Source organism: Leopardus geoffroyi, chromosome D1 (assembly GCF_018350155.1).
Source record: "Leopardus geoffroyi isolate Oge1 chromosome D1, O.geoffroyi_Oge1_pat1.0, whole genome shotgun sequence".
NCBI classification, from domain to species: domain Eukaryota; kingdom Metazoa; phylum Chordata; class Mammalia; order Carnivora; family Felidae; genus Leopardus; species Leopardus geoffroyi.
Genome location: NC_059329.1, coordinates 15156634 through 15176348, shown reverse-complemented (window position 1 = coordinate 15176348; position 19715 = coordinate 15156634). Strand labels below are relative to the sequence as shown.

The following is a 19715-nucleotide window of genomic DNA, read 5'->3' as shown; positions in this document are numbered from 1 at the left end:
CAGGCCTGGGTGGGCAAGGGGATGGGCACCAAGGGACAGTGGCACCCCAAGGGATTCTGCGTGTATGGAACAAGGCCCTGGTGCCCCCGGGAACTCTGTTCCCAGCCCCAGGGTCAGGAGGAGTCAGGGGGTGGGGCAGGGAGCCCGTGCTGCTGGCCAGGCTGGGGCGAGAGGGGCTGGGGGCTGACAGCAGCACTCCCCCTTGCCTTCCCAGTGCCCCCTCTGATCCAGCCCTTTGAGTTCCCACCTGCCTCCATCGGCCAGCTGCTCTACATCCCCTGCGTGGTGTCCTCGGGGGACATGCCCATCCGTATCACCTGGAGGAAGGACGGACAGGTGATCATCTCAGGCTCGGGCGTGACCATCGAGAGCAAGGAATTCATGAGCTCCCTGCAGATCTCCAGCGTCTCCCTCAAGCACAACGGCAACTACACGTGCATCGCCAGCAACGCGGCGGCCACCGTGAGCCGGGAGCGCCAGCTCATCGTGCGTGGTGAGCAGAGAGGCCGGTGGCGAGGGAGGGAGGGTCCAGCTTGGTCCTCTGCTGACAGTCTCTCTAGATTCGAGCCCTGAATCACGGGCTGAGGGAACGTTGGCTCCATTGGGAAGCCTTAGAGATCAAGAAATCCAAGTCTCTTACTTTCCGGGCCAGGACCCGGAAGACCCTTGGGGGAGGAGAAGACCCTTGTTCAGCTAGTCATTGACAGAGTCAGAGCTGGGGACTCAGGACTCCCGGTGCTCAGCAAAAGCCCTCAGCATCTTGGGTTTCAGAGCCGCCTGCTGCCGGCTTGATAATGGTCCAGACGGGGCTGGCACGGAATGGAAGGTACCCAAAGCTCTAGAAGACCCGTTAGAGACAGACGATCTGTTTCTCCCCGCCTTCCCTCTTTCCGCAGTGCCCCCTCGATTTGTGGTGCAGCCGAACAACCAGGACGGCATCTATGGCAAAGCTGGTGTGCTCAACTGCTCAGTGGATGGCTACCCCCCGCCCAAGGTCATGTGGAAGCATGCCAAGGGTGAGCCCCTGGCCAGCCAGCGTCTCCGAGCACGGTCAGGGAATGGGGAGAAGGGACTTGGGCCTGTTTCCTGCACACAACTCCCAGCCTTGGCGGGGGTGCAGAGGGGTGGCGGGAGCCGGGTTCTGAGCTTTAATGGGACGCCAGGCTATGCTTGCTCTGGAGATTATCCTCAGCCACCCCTAGGGCTCTGCAGACCAGGAACAACGGTCGTGCCGACTCCAAATTTCCTCTTGTCCCCACCGACTGATCTCTCCCCTCCCCCATCCGGCCCTAGAACTCCGCGTCTGCCTGCTTTCCCCAGCCCTCCCCACCCTGCCCCGGGGACCCAGAACCTCCTTGACTCCCGCTTGTCACCAACTTATTCTGGAATTGTGGTCCTTCTTGGAGCCCTTCCTCATCCTAGGGATACGTTTGGTATCTAGGTCCCATGCTAGCCTCTTGTTGTAGACCACGCCCATCCCTGATACTGGGGGAAGGGGGAGGAGGTGCCGCAAAGCCCCCCTTGGAGGACGGCTGGCCTCTATCCAAGACCAGGCGACTGCCACCGGAGGGTTCCATCTTCCCTTTGCCTGTGGCCAAGCGGCCTGAAAACAACTCTTCCTCTCCAAGTGCAGCCCCGAAGCTCAGTGCCCAGGTGTCGCCCAGAGGAGTCCTTCGGGGTGCCACAAAATAGGCCTAGAGCAGCAAGAGAAGGCCACGAGGGCAGCCCTTGGGGCAGCCCTTCCCGACCCAGATGGTTTGCCCGCTCGCCCGGGGAACCAGCCCCCTAACGGCCGCCTCCTTCCAGGGAGCGGGAGCCCCCAGCAGTACCACCCGGTGCCCCTCACCGGCCGCACCCAGATCCTGGCCAACAGCTCGCTGCTGATCCGCCACGTCCTGGAAGAGGACATGGGCTACTACCTCTGCCAGGCCAGCAACGGCGTGGGCACCGACATCAGCAAATCCATGCTCCTCACCGTCAAGAGTGAGTCCTGCCCGCACGCGGCCCTCCCAGCCCCCGCGACCACAGGCCGGGGCCGTCTCCGCACCCACCCAGCCTCCCGGCCCGGCTGCCGCTGTTCCAGAGGTGGGCGGGAGGCAGGGAGGGCTCCCGGTCGGAGGCGCACTCGGGACCCCCGCTAAAACAAGGTCCTCTCCCTGAACGGCCCCAGCTCACTCCACTGCCGTCGTGATAAGCTCCTGGTTTGCTCAACCCGAGTACCGGGTCACATTCTGTGCGCTTTGCTCCGCAGGTCGGCAGTTCCAACTGCACGATCCTATCAAACACGTAACTTCTGCCGCTCGATGCATACCTGCTGTGCGTAACGTGTCTGTGGCCTAGAGAGGAGGATACCTCGTATACAGTGTGGGGGAAAGGCCTGTGGGCAGAAAACCTTGGGCTCCGAGTCCTAAGGGATGAGCCTTGGGACCTTGGCCAGGTCACCTCACCTGTCTAGGCTCCAGCTTCTTCCCCGGGCCCGAGGTTTATTTCCAGCCCGCCCACCCGACCACACTGTCTGAGTAACACGGGAACTGATCACAGAAAGGGGAAGATAGTGGGGGAAAGCCAAATGAGCAACAAGACGCATCACTAGATGCTCTATGGTTTCCAAATCCCCGGACCTAGAGCTGGCCTCGTGGGCCTCGGAAGCCCAGAATATTCCCGAATTCAGTCAAGTCACCCAGATATTCCTACCAGACGAGCCTATCCCTTGACACTCGTAGGGGACTGTATCATGGGCCCGCAGGTATCGTGTCAGGGGAACGGTGTCCCTCTGGCTCTGGGTCGGGCAACGGACCGTGGGCCACGAGGGACAGCGGTGGGAGCCTGTGTTGTAACACCAGACCGAAGCCAAGTGTGAGTCTGGGCGCCACGTTGTACTTATTGTGACCTTGACGAGCTTGCCTGGCCTCGCCGTACCTCACTTTCCCCGACAGAGAAGATGAAAACCGTGGTAGTACCTTTGCCTGTTACGTCCCGTGTCGAGCGTGAGTCCGATAACATGTGTCAAGCAGCCAGTAGGGTCGCCGGCCCCCGGCACGCTGCGGAAAACTTAGCAGTTTTGTTATTCGTACGAACAGTCCCTGTGGGGTAGGTGTGGGAATGACTGCCCGGTGTGGGGTCCCCCGGCTGAGGATCATAGCTTCTTTATCGCCTGCCGGCGCCCGTGTTCAGCTCAGCACAAGACAGGGGAGCCCCAGCGATCGATGCTCAGGGAGCTCCGAGCGCCGGAATCCCCGCCCTGGGGAGCTGCTTCCTCGCACTATCAAAAAGCACTTTGTCCTTAATAACACCAGGCAATCAATCTACATCCCTCAGCCGGGGCGGACGTCGCTAATTCTGCCTGCGTGAGGTGAGAGGAATAGCAGGCTCCTTCTGGAACCATCCTTGGTATTTGATCCCTATCTCACCACTGTCAGAGGCAGAGAGGAGGGAGCCCAGACCCTTAGGCTTCCCCCCACCCCGTTTTTGCTCTTGTTTTCTCTAAACTAGGGCATCCTACCAGACGAGCCTGGCTGTGGCTTCGTGGCGCATGGTTGGTGGGACAAGAGGGACCTGGGTGATGGGTGATGCGGCAGTCAGGAGGCGGGCTGTGTGAGGAGACTCAGTTCACGTCAGGCCGTCCCTGGTGTCCTGGGGGGGGGGGGGGACCCTGAGCAACTCACCTCACCTCCCAGGGCCTGCATTTTTTCTGTGCTGTCCGCACTGCACAACCCAGGAAGCAGCTATGTGACACCCAGAGATACTCAGAGGAAGCACATTTTGTAAATCCAGCCTTGTGAGCATGTGCAACACAAAATCACACACACACACACACACACACACACACACGCGCGCGCGCGCACCTGCTCCCTAATCTCAGCCGCCTTGTCGCTTTCCTTCGCTTCCTTCCACAGCGAGGCACACGCACATGCCTTTCTCACATCTGCTGTCTCACCAACACCTCGGGTCACATTTTCCCGCTCGCCGCACCTCCCTCCCCACCGCCTGTGAGTCGGTCTGTCAGCACCTCCTCACACAGCCTCTGCTCCGCCACCGCCCTCAGCCGCCAGGCTGCCTTCCAGCTGTGCCGTCTCCCCCCCCTCACGCTCGCGTGCTCCTCAGATGGCCTTTTCCTGACACGCTTTCTGTGTCGCAGATGCCCCCTTGTCTCCCATGCTCCCCAGTGACCTGCCCCAGCCATGCCGGGGGCCCCTGTGCTGCCCCGAATGCCAGCAAGACAGGAGGCGCAGGGCCAGGGGCAACTGAGGCCCGAGGGCAGTGGGTAGGGGCGGACGGAGCGCGGCAGGGCCTCTGTCTGGGGCTGGAGGGTCTGTCTACCCTTCTGCGGCAGCCCGAATCACGCTACATACACACTACTCAGCTGCCGGAAGATTACCTGTGACAGAGTGGCAATGTTGAGGAAGGGGGGTGCGCGCTGGGGTGGGGCACGGGTGTTCCCAGTTTTCTTCGGGGACTGTCTCTGAGCTAAACCCTGCTGCGTGTACATAGCCGTACTGTTCCAGGTAGGCGACCCCCAGCTACTCCCCTCGCACATCCTCCCATGCTGCTTTGTCCTTTCCTCCTCCGTTCTCCCTGGGCCTTCTCCCATCGCCCCGCTCTGACTTCAGCTAAAAGGGCCCTGGAAGGGCCCTGGAAGCTAAAAGAGCCGGGCGCATGGGTCATCAATGAGATTGCTGGAGGGCAAGCCATTCCCAGCCATCCCTGACCCATCTCGGACACAGCACCACCAGTACTCCCCCCACCCGCTTGCAGAGCTGGCCACAGAGACCTGTCATCTCCAGGCCTCCCTCAAAGCCCATTTCCAGACCAGCCTCAGTGACTCTAACACACTCGAGAAAATGTTGACCCAATATGGCTCCACCTTATCAGACCTCACGCTTTTTTATTGACCTTAATCCCCACTTTAGACGAAAAGAAAGTAAACACGTCAAAGGGACATACGTTATAAGAAGCATCGTTTGTGGCTGGTTTCTGTTGGGAAGTGTCTACACCATGGACCCCTACAGTTTCCAATGATAACTCAGTACATCTCCACTGAGCACTCACTAAATACATCAATAAAACTCTGTGACGACGAGCGTAGACTTTAGAACCAGACAGATCAGGGTTCGAATCTCAGGTCTGCCCCCCGAGAGCTATGAAGTCTTGGACAGTGATCCCTGCAAGCCCCAATTTCCTCCTCTCTAAGTTTGAGGTTACAATACTTTTTATTCATCAGGAAGGTTCACACGAGACGTGCGCTCACAGCAATCGATACAGTACGTGGCACAAAATAGGCATGCGATAATCGTTAGTAATCATTAGTTTTAGGTGCTGAAAATCTAGTGATGAGTAAGACACTGTTGCTGCTTTCAGGGAATTTAGAATCTTCAGGAGGAGGTAGACCTATACCCCAAATGACTATAGTGCACAAAATAAATGCCTCCAAAGGCTGCAAAGTGACACAAAGAGAACCAGGGATGGAGAAACCAATTTTAGCTTTGGGGTGAACGAGGGAGTGTCAAGAAAGGCTCCACAAAAGCAATAGTCTCTAAGTGGGGCTGGAAGAACACAAGGAATCTGGCAGGAACGGACAGCGGTGGAGGTATCCCATGCCAGAGGAAAAGGCATAGCACGGGGCATGGAGGCAACGAAGGCCACGAGTGTCGTCTGCTGAGCTGGAACTTAGGTGCCTGCCACACACTGGAAGGAGGAAGGACAGGGAAAATGAAATGCCAGGTGCTTGTGGTTTTTGGAAGCTAGGTATTTTCTTTCTAAGTAGCACGGACTTTTTTTTTTTTTAATTTTTTTTTATGTTGATTCACTTTTGAAAGACAGAGAGAGACAGCGCACAAGCAGGGGTGGGGCAGAGAGAAAGGGGGACACAGACTCCGAAACAGGCTCCGGGCTCTGAGCTGTCAGCACAGAGCCCGACGCGGGGCTCGAACCCACGGACCGCGAGATCATGACCTGAGCCCAAGTCGGATGCTCCGCCGACTGAGCCACCCAGGCGCCCCAGTAGCATGGACTTTTGATGGGAGTTGGCATTCCAGAGCTGATGCTTGTAGGATTGCCATGCAGAGCCTATCCTCAGGGCCCTGGGTTGCTAAGGGCATGTTAGAGTGGGCAGGTGGTTTTCCAACCCCCGGACATCCTTGTTGGCAACCAACCGGGCCCTCCTGGCCCCCAGAGTGCTGGTGTGAGCTAAACCCGTGATTGCCTGAGCGTCCGGGCCAGTCTTGACGCCTTCACAAGGCCAGCACTTAATAGTTTACAAAGTTCTTCCCCTGCCTTGCCTGTGAGGTCAGCAGGCAAAAGCTCCTTCTTAACGAAGGTAGGGCACTGGATCAAGGTCACTGGCAGATACAGTCCCAGCTGAGACCAGAGCTTGCCTCTGTGGACTCGTGGTTTGGTAGGAAGAGCAAAGATCTGGAGCCGGAAGACCGGATGCTGGTCCTGGCCCCGTGACCCACCAGCCACGTCTCCAAGAGCCATCCCTTACCGCCTCTGAGCCTCGGTTTTCTCATCTGTACAAGAAGAGGCCCACACTAGCAGCTAGTCGCTAACCGATCCCAACGTCCTCTCCAGCTCAGACGATCCATGACTCTAGCAGTGTGCACATGGTCCTTTCGGGACACCAGACCTCCTCCCAGAACTTGGTTGAATAAATGCAGTTAACAGAAGAAAATACCACATCCAGCTACCTTTCATCTCCTTTTTAAAATGCAAAAGAGAGAGAGATAATGACCAAAAGGAGGAGGAGGAGGCAATCCCTGCTCCAGCGGGCACACAGGAAAAAAAAAAAATAAACCATCTTCAAAGGGAATGCTTTATGGAGAGGCAGGTACAAAGCCAGGCTGCTTAGTCTGGAGTGCAAGGGGCTGCTTGTGTTTTGATGTTGTGCCACCACACGGCAGTGCCTCCCTGGACTCAGAAGCCCTCTTAGGCAGCAGGTTACCTGATTAGACAGGTTCCGTTATATCCCCCAGACTCCCCTCCACTTCGTAAAGGCTCCAGTGATCGGGCCAAGGCAGAACCCATGGCCAATTAAACGCATAAGGGCTCTCTGTTTGGTCTGAGTTTTGATTTGTTTGTTTAGCAAAATGTCAGACCAATTAAAGCCAGATCCAAGAGCCCTCCACAGGCACACACCCGGCCGCAGAGTTACTGGAAGGCAGGAGAATGGAGAACGGAGCCCAAGTGGGGACTGGAGGAGTGGAGGGAGCCCACCCGGGGAAGGGGGGTCCCAGGCCTGGGTAGCGGTTGACCGTTGGTGCAGTACAGAGGGCGGGATGCAAAGTCTGGTGTATCCAATGACCCGAGATGGTCCTAATTTCAAATTTGCCCAAAGGAAAGACTTTCTTGTCGGGCAGAAGCAGCACCTCCCACAGACCCAGTGACTGGGGCTCCGGCTCTAGAAGGCCTCCTCTGCCCTCAGAGCCCCTGCCCCTCCCACAGGGCAAGGAGTCTATGGCCAAAGGAAATGACTCCCCAGAGCCCACAACTCCCTTTCTGGACCCCATTCCAGGGAATGCCCCGAGCTGACTTCTAGGATCTTCCACAGTGTCTTCCTCAGTCTGTCCTCCCAGGGACCTGACTCCGTGCCAGCAGCATGACCCCGAGGCCTGAGGGACGACTGTTTGCAGGGCACGCAGAAGGCCCCGGGACGTTTGGATGGGGATGTCCGCACACATACTCACAAGGGCCCTCACTGCACACAAGAAGAAACAGGCATGAGGAGGCCAAGCACCTGGCCCAAGGTTTTCCTCTGTGCTCCCTGGCGGGAGGGCCTGTGTCCTCACCAGACTGGAGTCCCTTGCAGGCCGGGCCCTCTGTGGGAATGCCTGCCTCTGGCATCTAACTCAGCAGAGGCCTCTGCCCACTCTGGCCTGCCCTGCTGGGGACAACAGGCCAACTGACCCCAGCCCAGAGGTCTGGTCCCGTCACGCGGGGTCACAGGTCACCCCCTTGGTGCTTCCCTCTGCCCTGATGAGCCTCCCTGATCGGCCGAAGGGTGGGTAGGATAGCCTCTCTGCCAGTTCGGCAGTCAGGGGACGAGGCAGGGAAGCAGAGTGGCAGGTGGCAGAGAAGGACAGTGCGTGGCTGCTGAGTCACACCGGCCTGGGTCCGCCGCTGGCCCTGCCACGGCCGGGGAGTTTGGGCACATTACCTACCCTGCCCACCCCAGTGCTGGTCACCAGTCAGCCTCACCTGCCCAGCCTCGAGGCAGCCGAGGGAGCACCACCCTGGTGTGTGCCAAGCCTAGGGTCTCTGCAAGCCTGGGGCCTGGCCTCCCAGCCTCTGGTAAAGGAGGGAGAGACGGAGGGGAGGGGAGGAGGGAATGAGCCATTGCCGTGATTTCCATGGCAATAATTATCCAGCGGGCTCTTTGGCCTTATTGATCTTCAACTTCATAGAGTGAGGAGCGGCACTTTGTCTCCTGCTTCCTCAAACAGGGGTGAGCAGAGAGGTTGGGCACGTCCTGTCACCAGGCCAGGCTCCGTCCTGCACTCCCCGCCCCTAGACCCTCCCCAGGGGGTACGCAGCCAGGGGCCCGCCCAGGCTCTCCCCACCCTGTGCAGGACCCAGGGACGCCGAAATGAGTGGATGGCTCAGGGGACAGGAAGGCCCTGAGCAGGGAGATGGGAGTCCTGATCTCTTATCTCCGTGTCCCCCGTTACACCCTGGGTGACCTGGGGCCAGTCACTTCGTCTCCCCGGACTCTGTTTGCTCCTCTGTTAAGAGAAATCACAATCCTTCTCTCCCCTTCCCTCAGCCCCTAAGGCATTAACAGAGCTCAACAAATGGGCCACATTCAGGGTTTACAGAAAAAGACAAGTCTGAACCAAAGAAACGTGGGAGATCTTACTGACCTCAAGAGGCCAGCTGTGTCATTGGAGCAAGTCACATCACATGCCAAACCTAGCCCCCGAAGGGTCCTTTGCACAGGTGTCAGGGTAGAATGACAGTTTCCACGTGGGACAGCCTCCTTCCCTGACCTCTCCTCCCCTCATCACCATGACAAGCCGGGCCCCCTGACAAGCGCAGGAGTGTTTTACTGAAGGGATGGGAGGAGGGAGTGACCTTGCCCATGTACAACCTCCGCTCCCAATGTGAAAGTGCTTGTACTGGGGACGTCTTGTCCCCAGGCTCTTTGGGGCCCCTGCGCCCTTGTTAGAGGCTTTAGGTAGTGGGGACAGGCAGTCCCTGTGACCGTGACTTCAGGAGAGCATCCGGATGGGTCTGGGCTCTGAGGTGTCATTCAAGGCCTTCCTTATGTTCAGCTCCAGCAGATCTGATTAACAAAGGATTATGTGTGTCCTACGTGCTAATCAAGGTACAGTAAACACTTTGAGACACAAGGGAGCTGGGGTTATCACTGGGTGGCTCAGTTTACTGGATAAGAAGCAGGCCGGCAAAGAGCTGAAGCAGTGCCTCCCAACCCCACCCTAAGTGAGGAGCCCAGATCTGCTCTCCCCGTTATGATCGAAGCCTCTCCGCATGGTAGGAGCAGAGTAAATCGTTGGATCAGTCAAGCAGTAAACATGCCCTTCCTGATAAATCACCACTCCTGCCCCCCAAGGAACTGACAGACTGGTGAGGGAGCTGGAAACAAGGCAAGATCACGTGCAAGGGGTCTGGGGCTATCGGTGCAATGTTAGGTCCCGGAAGGAAAACCCCAGCGTGGACAGGCATGGTCAGACAGAGCTTTCTGGAGGAGTGGGACTTGAGCCTTAAAGAAGAGGTGGTGGAAGGAATAGCACGAGCAAAGGCCCTGGGGTAGGAAGCCGTGTGGGAGGCCGCGAGGAGAGACTCTAATGACAGGGTGGCAGCCTGGGATCGGGGAGAGAGCTCTCGTGGGAAGAGTGGCACCGACATCTGGAAGTGATGCTAGGATCTTGAGCAGGGGATCTAACAGTCATTACAAAGGAACAAGCACCAGGCGTTGATGATGGGTTGGACCAAGGCGCCGGGAGAGCCAAGGCCTGAAGCCACGATGAGAAGCACCGTGGTGCCACCAGTAGAAATGCAGGAGATGAGAATGGAGGGCGGGTGTGTTCGCTTTGGCCAGGGCAAGGTGGGACGGCGGCGTGCTCTGAGGCAGCCGGATACTGGCTGACACACTGCCAGGGTTTCTACCTAGAGCAGCCTGCTGGCCCAGATGCAGTGCCCGCCCCACTACGGTGACTCACGAGTCTGTGTGTAGCTGGCCGGTGTCCTGTCCTGGGCCAGAAAGGAGGAGACTGGTGGGCAGACTGGAGAATCCCCCCCAGAACCCCTCCCCCTCCCCCATCCCTGCCTGGTCCTCGGGGCCTCCAGCCCGGGAGCACCGGGCTTGCGTCTGGCCTCTCAGGTCTGCAGAGGCTCGAGACACGGCCAGATGGGGTTTCTGAAGATTTTCTCCAGCTCACGTCTGCTCGTGCCCAGGCCTGCCGCCGTTCATTCATTATTCAGCGGCCACGGAGCGCTCACTGAGTGAGTGTCTATCTCTGGGGTTGGGGGTAGGGGTCGAGTGTGTGTGGCCCTCCCAGACTCTTGAACCTGCTTGCCTACCACCAGCCCACGCGTGGGGTGGGAGTGTAACGGGGAGCGGGCTCCCCACGGTGCAGGGGGTGGAAAGTCCCCTCCAGCTCCAGCGAGGAGAGACGCGGCCTCTCCTCCCTGGCACTTGGCGGGAAGATCTCTCTCCCGCGCTGGATCCCTGTGTTTGTTTCCTAGGAGCGCGAACCAGGGGGCCTAAAAAACCGGAAATGGGTTCTCTCGCCATCCAGGGAGGCTAAAAATGCAAAATCAAGATGTCGGCAGGGCGGTGCCGTCTCTGCAGCCTCTGGGGAGGGTCCTTCCTTGCCTCCTCGGGGACTCCCCGCAGCCCTCGAGTTGTGGGTGCAGCGCCCCGGCCTCTCCCCGGGAGGCCTTACACCCCTTTTCCTCCGCGCCCGTCTCTCCTGGGGACTTGACGTATCCCTTTGCGGGGGGACACCGTTCAGGCCGTACGAGTACCCATGCCCGGTGATGTATTCGATACACGCGTGCTTTCCAGAAGTCTGCAAGGCGAGACGGCCTCCCTTCCGACATCCCGCGGCTGTCCTTGTCTCAAGGCAACCAGTGTCCCAACCAGAAACTCCTGTGTGCCGGACTCTAGGGCCGGGGTGGGGTCAGCGCACCGGGGCTGGGGCCACGCCTGGCCAGCTTCCAGTTTTGCTGGAACGCAGCAGCCTCTCCCGTTCCTCCCGTCTTACCGTCCACGGCCGCTTTCGAGCTACGGTGGCAGGGCTGAGTCATCTGAACAGAGACCCAGGGCCTGCAAAGCCTGAAATGTTTCCCGGCTGGCCCTACACACAGAAAGTCTGCTGACTCCTGGCTTAGGGTGCTCTCACGGCGATGACCTGGAAGTGCTTTCCAAGTAACTCAAGATGGCACCACCTCCTTTCGTTCCTGAAAGCGTTCCGATGTTCAGGGTAATTTCAGAGTTGAGTGTTCTCGCATCTCGAAAATGGGAATAAAAACGCCTCCCACCTTCTAGAATGCTGGGGGAGTCGGGCCGCAGAATTTAATGAGATAATTCATTCATCGAGGTGCATGGCACGTCATAGGCATTCCATAAGTGTTAGCTATTTTTATTATTGGCGATCATTTTCCCAGCATTCTGGAGAAGGAAGACCAGAGACGGGGGAGAAGCGGGTTCCCACCCTGACGTGAGAATACTCCCCAAGTCTGCTTTGTACGCCTTGGCAAGGAGCCAAAGAAGAACTGCCTGACCCCATTTTTTTTTTTAATTTAAAAAAAAATTTTTTTTTTTAACGTTTATTTATTTTTGAGACAGAAAGAGACACAGCATGAACGGGGGAGGGGCAGAGAGAGAGGGAGACACAGAATCGGAAGCAGGCTCCAGGCTCTGAGCCATCAGCCCAGAGCCCGACGCGGGGCTCGGACTCACGGACCGCGAGATCGTGACCTGAGCTGAAGTCGGACGCTTAACCGACTGAGCCACCCAGGCGCCCCTGCCTGAACCCATTTTATAGCTGGAGAAAGCGAGGCCCGGTGGGTCTCCACCGAGGCCACCCTGGAGCAGGAGCGGGTTTGCGGTCCAAGTCTCACAGATGCCGCCCTTCACGACCCTCAGCCCAGCCCTTCACACACAGGCCGATCCTGCCAGCTGTGCCCGCACGCACGCAGGCGGTGGGCAGCTAGGGTCCCACGGGCCCCCGGCTCCCCGGGCGTCTCCCCACCACCCCTCAGAGCGAAGCTGATTGCTTCCACGCAATTTGAATTCATCTCATGCTTCAGGTGGAGCTTGGCAAATCAGGGGAGACGTGCAGCCCAAGTGGGTGCAATCAAATTAACAACGCCACGGCCCTGGCTCTTTAAGAAGGGAGAAAACAAAGCAGGCACCAGAAGGCACCCCCCACACACACACACCAGCTCTTCTCTGGGGAAGCCTGGAGCTCCTGCCTGGCTGAGCTGAAAGAACCACCCGCCCGCCACCCGCCACCCCGCGCACCAACAATGCCCCTTTGTGGCAGCTTATCTCACACCTCCAAACAGGGCTTGTGTTCTTGTCACGATCTTGTTAACAAGGAGGAGACACAAGCCTGGGGGGGAGGAAGGGGAGTGGGCTGGACGGGGGAAGGAGGGGCCCACTCACCTCAGATGGGTACATGTAATCCTTCCAGAAACAAAAGATGAGAGCTGCTGAGCCAGGAGGCTCCCTTCTCCTCTGACAAGTGGGTTTACAGAGCTCTCAAGAGCCTTTGGGGGGGGGGGGGGTATCTCCTGTCCCCTGGAAAATCTTCTCTCAGAGGGCAAAGAGGGGGATATCCAAAAAAGCATGTTAGCGTGCCCAGAGCTTCCTAACCAGGGAGAAGCTCTGTGCAAATCCTGAAGACATTTCAGTTAGACTCTCAGAAGGACTTCCTGGAAAAGGAAAGCTTCTTCCTTGGAGACGGCGAAGAAAAGCAGGACCTTGCCGCCCTTCCTCCAATCCTCCTGGCTTTAAGATTGTCCTCCCCGCCACAGAGGAGGAACCAGAGGTGGAAGCTGAGGCCCATCCAGCCCCGCGGTTCCTCCCCAAACCACGTGTGACAAGCCCCCCCACCCCGGCGCCCACCCTGCACCAATGAAACCAGAGCCTCTGAGCATGGGGACTGTGCAACAAGAATTTTTTTGAAGTTTTCCAGGTAATTCCTATGTGCAGCCAGCCCTGAGGACTTCCTGCACCCTCTCCCCCAGGCCCCCCACCTAGGAGAGCAAAATAGCCCAACCCCTTAGTCTCCTGGTTCCCAGACCAATCTTCTTGCCCCCAAATGTGACCACATTTCTCTTCGAAGAAGCCGGGTTCTTTGCCCCCCACGCCAGTGCTGGCGACCCGGTCGCCTGTCTACTGCCCTTCTCTGGCCGGTGTCGCATCGTGGGTAAAACCACAGGCCCCTGGGGCGAGTCCTGGCTCTGCCACTTACTAGCTGTGTGACCTTGGGCGGTTTACTTCCCTGAGCCTCAGTCTCCCCATTTGAAACGTGGGAACCAAGATAAGGTGGTTGTGAGGATGATGTGAGTTTATGCACGTGAAAAGCCCCGGACGGTGCAGGCCTCGGGAACGTAAAACACCGTGAGGACTACAGACTCCGGTCCAGGAGTGACATGGAGAGGTGCCCGTCCTTCCTCTCAGAATGTGACACTCCGTGCCTTTTCCACATGTTATCGGGCCTCTCCCAGCAGCCGGTGGCATTCCCGTTCTGTGTCTTCCACATTCTCCTTCCCACACACACTGTTCCTCTCCTTTGGGTATTCATAACCGAATCTTCCCTCCCTGGTGGCTTGGGGACTTGTCAGAAACACCAGCTGAGCTCCACTCACCAGGCGGAAGAGAGGGAGGGAGACCGAGACAGAGGACGCCTGACTCACGGCCAGCCCCACCTGGCCTGGCCTCCTGGCCCCACCAGCCCAGCCCCGCTCCAGATCCCGGGCTCCTGCGCTCCCCCCGGGATTCATCGGCACTACATCATCCGCACCCCCCCGCCCCCAGCCAGCTCCCCACTCTTGGGATAAAGCCCAGAGTGGGAGAAAAATCAAGCAGGCAGAAGGAGAAGGCTGGAATGGAACCAAAGGAAAGGGAGCTGACGAATTGTCGGGGGACTTGGGGCTCGGCCTCCTTCCTGCCATTCACCAGCTGTGTGACCTTAGACAAACCACTTAACCTCTCTGAGCCTCCACTTCCTCACCGGTAATGTAGGGGCTGAGACCCCCCCCCCTCCCCAGGCCCCCTCCTTAACAAGAATTAAGCTCCTTGCAAAGGCTGCTCAAGGTCTATGCAAACTTGCCAGGAACTTTCCCCAGCCTGGGAAGCAGGGCCCCGGAGCCCCATCTCCAAGCCTGGGGTTGGTGGGAAAGTCTGTGGAGGCTGGGGGTGAGCAAGGAAGCAGAGCTGTCTCGCGGTGTTTTAAAAATCTATCAGCCTCTCACATCAAATTAAAATGTAAGTAGCAGCTGGTCCGGGCAGGACCTCGGGGGTGACAGGAGCCGGCCTGCAAGTAATTTCACAGACGGGAACCGGTTACATCGGATTCTGACAACTGTCTTGTTTCTGAAATTGATTTCCTCTCCCCTCGGCTTGCTGCCCCAGGAGGGTCCCGGAGCGAGGGGAGGAGGGGGGGATTCCGCCCAGCCTGGTGCCTTTCTCCTCTCCGTGACGCCTGCCAAGAAGGCCCCAGAGGAACCAGGAGGAGAAAATCTGAAATTTCGGCATGGCTGTAAAGCAGCGGCCTGGGCCCCAAAGGCCCGACAAGGTTCCTCCCTGCCCTGGAGCGAGTCTGACTGCGGGGGGGCCCAAGCAGGTGGGCCCGGGGCACTGGCGGGGAACAAGAGAGGTGCCTTGCGCGTGGGAGCTTTCCACAGATATGCTGAGCCCTGAACAGAGATGCTTCCGCCCTGGGGAGTCTCACAGCCAGAGACAAGGATCCCGGGACGCTGCCGTCTAAGACACGCATCGTGCCGGGGATGCCCTATGCCCATAGGAGGGACAAGTGCAATGACATGGGGTATCAGGGAAGGGGCCCTGGATGTCATCTGTGGCCTCGACCAGAGTTGCTCTGATTTGGCCACGCGTGGTGCCAGGCAGCGTACCGGGCGCGGGGACTGTAACGCTTTGGACAAAACTGGCTCAGTTCACACAGGACTTCCTATAGGACCTCAGGGAAATGGCCCGCCCTCTCCCTCTCCGCCTAAAGGGGCAGTGTTGGAAGGGGCTGTGTATTAGAGGCGGCTGGCCTACATGGGTCTCCTCGATGCCTCTCCGCCCAGCCCTTCCCCGTTCCCGAGTCCCCAGAGAATCTCCCCCTGCACCCCTCTTTGTAAAAAGAAATTAGGTTTTCCTGGCTGTTAATTGAATTACACTGCGGGAAAGCAGAGAAATTGTATCTCATTAAAGCCTCCTGTGTCCCATTGGCGCATCATGTTGCCTATGTGGCTGCTATTAGCATTTGTCACACAGGACTCAGCCCTGTGCATACAATCCCTTCTCTTCCCCCCCTGCTGTGCCTCTAAAGCTGCAGTCCCTGATGCCTGCCCGGGAGTGTCCTGCTGGGGCTGCCCACCACAGAGGAGCCACAGCCCCTCGGCGCCGGCCAAATTCCACTTTCCAAGGCCAGATGACGTGTGCGTGCATGGCAGACGGACAGTAAGAGGTGGCCGTCCCCTGCAGCCACGGTAGCAGGGACTTAGAGAGGGAAAAAGTGCCTTCTGAAAGCCTTGGTCTCCTCATTTGAAAAATGAGGATAATAAGACTTCTCCTGGTTGCTGCTGAGGGGGGAATCCCTGAGCAGTAAAGCCAAGAGGCAAAGCACGCAGCTTATCGCCTGCTCCGTCGTGGGCATCACGGGCCCGGGGAGGCCATAGAGCTTAGTCAAGAAACACGTCGGGACCCAGGCTTTGGAGCCGGGAGTATCGACAGGACCTACGTCCCCTGAGTTAATTCAGTTAAAGTACTAAAATACTGCCAGCATATGGTAGAGAGTAAGTTCCCGGTGAAAGGTAATCATAAAAGTGTGTGTGTGTGTGTGTGTGTGTGTGTGTGTGTGTGGACGGTGGGGGCACTTATGTAATGGAGGGCTGTGGGTAGATGTACCTTAGGCAACATCAGGGTATCGACATGCAGCCGACAACCGCATCATGTTATGTGTATGTGACGCCAGGTATGAGTCTATGGTAAGGATGTCAGAGCACAGGTGACTGTGTTGGTGACTTTGGGGTGTGCTCTTATCACTGCTTGTGTGTGTGCGTGTACCTGTGCTCCTGTGGGTAGGTGACTGAACATGAACATCTCTCTAGGGAATCCTTATGGGCAGGGGGGTGGGTGGGGGGGGCTGCCTTCAAGCCAGAAAGCCCCCTGGGGCACAGAGCAGTGAGTGTTTAGGTTCAGTCGTGTTGGTGACCGTGAATCAGTGGAGCAGAGAGACCTTGCGATCCGGAGCAAGAGGCGAGGGGGAGGGGGAGGGAAGAGGAGAGCAGATGGGCCCCCCGTGTGTGGGCACAGGAGGGCACTGTGGCCCTGGGAGGCCGGGGACGAGGCACAGCGGTAGAGTTCTCCGTTCTGGCGTTGGCAGGGAGACCGTGCGGGGCAGAGAGAAGAGAGGAGGCAGGTTGTCTGCTTCTTGCCGAGGACAGAGGGCTGCAGACTCCTTAGGCAAGGAGAGTATTGTGGATCATAGAACTGCCTCCCAGAACAGTGAGCCAGATTCCCAGAGACCCAGACATTTTTCCCTCTCTCCAGAGACCCAGACACTCCCAAGGGCGAGGTCCTCTGGTCCTGCCTGGGTCTCCTCTGCCTTTGCCCAGGGTTGCCTACTTCTGGTGCAGGGGATCACTGCCTCCCATTGCAACACTTTCCCTAAACAGCAAAAACTACCAGAAAATCCTTTCTTCGGCCACATAGGACGTCTGTCCTTCCCCCTTTATCAAGAACCATTGTGTCTTGTTCCCATGCCCCTCCCCGCAAGTTACAGACCCCCGGTTTTCGGCCACTCTTCAGATTTCACAGTCTGCTATGTGCCCATCTTCCTGGTCACGCTCCAGCTTGTTAATGTCCTCCGTCGAGTGCCCGGGATGAGCCGTCCTGTTTCATGAGTCACCTGGGGCTGTCCTTATGATGCTAAAGAACTGGGGAATCTCTCTCCCAGGTTCGTTGTATTAGCATCTGCCATCAGTGTTCCAGCCCTGTGTGGCGAGCTTCCCCTCTCCCATCGGCCCGCCCTTCAGATACACTGCGGTTTCCTAGCGGTGTGACCGTAAGCAAGTCACTTCCCTGTATGGCCTCAGTTTCTTCTTTCGTAGAACAAAGGGTCTGGGTCACTCAGCAGGAACAAAGCCAAGTCACCTGTGTAACTTGAACTCTTCTCATTGTCCCACGTTCAAAAAGTGAAAAAAGAAACAACTGTTTCATAGTAATAGTTTGCAGTTGACTCTTGAACGATGCAGGGGGTAAGGGTGCCGACCCCTCAAAGCAGCAAAAAAATCCGCATATAACTTTTGGGTTCCCCAGAACTTAACTGCTAATCGCCTACTGTTGACCAGAAACCTTACCATGACATAAACAGTCCATTAACACATATTGTGCATGTCGTGTGTATTATAGACTGTGTCCTTAACAATAAAGTCACCTAGAGAAAAGAAAATGTTATTACGAAGATCGTAAGGAAGAGAAAATACATTCACAGTGCTGGACTGAATTCATTTTTTAACATCCGCCTAGAAGTGGACCCATGCAGTCCAAACCTGTGTTGTTCAAGAGTCAACTGTATTTCATTTAACTCAGTGTCTCTAAAGTATTAACGTGTAACCAGTGCGACATTCTTGAGGATACAGTTTACGTTATTCTTTTTCTTCCTACGTTTTCGAAGCCCAGTGCGAGCGGTACATTCACAGCACGTCTCAGTTCGTGGGAGCCACCTTTCAAGCGCCCAGGAGCCACGTGTGGCTGGTAACTGCCATATCGAACGTCACTTGGGTTCTGCAAATCTAGGTCTCTGTGATTCTGTGGAAGAGTCTGGCAAGTGACATCTTAAGAGGTGCATGCGTTTATCTGGGGCTTGTCTTGGAACAGCAGAGGGAGAGGCCTGAGAGCCCTGGGATGGGAATAGGTTTCTCCAGCAGCTGCTACGTGGCAGGCCCTGCACGTATACGGACTTATTGGCCCCCGAAACACCTCTGCAGGGAGGTGGCCTGTCTTCATACCACAGGTGGTGAACCTGTATTAAAGGCTCCGTACTTGGTGAAGACACAAGTAGGGCCCACGCCTGCCTGGCCCCCAACCCCTTCAAGCTGGGTGGGGGGGGCCACAGAAGAGCCTCCTCTTCTTAGATGGGCTCCTCTGAACATGCTCTGAGCTTTGAGGCTGTGAGGAGAGCATTGGGTTGTACTGAGCCGATACTCACTACCATAACCGTGGTTGAAACGAACCCTCCCCTGCCCCAGGGCTAAAGGACCAAGTGGGCTCTGAGACTTATCCAGGATCTCCCGAGGCCCTCTTTTCTCTAGTGCCCCCATGTCTGTCTCTTTAAACAAACATGAGTGGGAAGACTCCCTGGGGTGGGACTGGCATGTATAGATGCACAGGTTGTGCACTGCTCAAAGGTGCAGGGCCTAAGGGGCAAGTGGAGCCTGAAGCCCAGGTCTTTTCCCACTGGCCAGACTACGGTTCTTGGCACTGGGTTGCATCCAGCCAGAGGGGTGCCTTTATAATCCCCACACATGCCCTGGACAGGCTAGGGCAGCCCTGCCTGGAGAACAAAACAGGTTTCTACAAGTTTCTACAAGTTTCTTGATCTGGTGCGGAGCTTTGAAGTGCTCCTACCAGAAGAAGATTCTTCTTTTCCTCCGACTTCCTCAAACCTCTTCTTCTCCAGGAAGGCCTCAGGGCTTGGCCCACTCAGGGGTCCCCGGCCCCTGTCTCTGGCCATTCACCGTGGGGAGAGCAGAGGTAGCCCATGTGCCCCTGCCCCCACACCCCTGCATTTCAATCCTTCAGAAAAAAAAAAAAAATGGAGGCAATCTGCAATGCAAGGCCTGACTTGTTGATGTAAAATCTCACTCTATATTCTACCCAGGTTTATACGAGTGAATTATGCAAATCTTTGATGGAAAATATTCCTCCACACATCCTTGAGAGTGTAAAACCTTAGTCAATAATTCATACACGGATGTCTCTGACTGCAGGCTTTTTCTTCATTATAACTTGCACCTCGTTATTTGTCTTTCGCGTTTTATTGTATATCCTGGTGTAATGCTGTGCATTATAAAATTTATCTGCTTCGTTATTTGATGAGCTAGGGCTGGGGATTGTGCTCGGAGGCTGGTGCAGGGGCCAGGGGCCAGGGCTGGCCTCAGTGTCAAGTCCCGTAAGACAGAAGGCGGAGAAGGTGGCTGGCTGCATCGTGTGACTTCTGGGACACCAGACACTGCCCTTCATCCCCCACACCTGTTTCAAATGTCTCCTCACCCACCGACTGGTGTCTCAGGGCACATCATCGTTAGGGCTGCATGGCATCCTTTGTCCTTAGAAGTCAGGTGACCCTGGAGAGTTGCTGGGAAGAACTTGGAGTAGGTCTGTAATACTGGAGGGTATTGCAGGGAGAGGGGCGCCTGGGTGGCTCAGTCAGTTAAGCGTCTGACTTCAGCTCGGGTCATGGTCACGCGGTTCACGGGATCGCACTGTGCTGACAGCTCGGAACCTGGAGCCTGCT

General features: G+C 57.0%; 1 protein-coding gene across 3 annotated transcripts in view; it reads left to right on the top strand.

Moving 5' to 3' along the window:
- DSCAML1 (DS cell adhesion molecule like 1) overlaps positions 1 to 19715 on the top strand; it is a 349852-nt gene that overhangs the window by 269501 nt on the left and 60636 nt on the right. For all 3 annotated transcript variants that reach the window (XM_045482964.1, XM_045482965.1, XM_045482966.1), the window contains 3 exons: positions 215 to 493; positions 897 to 1016; positions 1807 to 1983. In XM_045482964.1, the coding sequence (XP_045338920.1) occupies positions 215 to 493; positions 897 to 1016; positions 1807 to 1983 (576 nt within the window). The remainder of the gene's footprint in view (positions 1 to 214; positions 494 to 896; positions 1017 to 1806; positions 1984 to 19715) is intronic.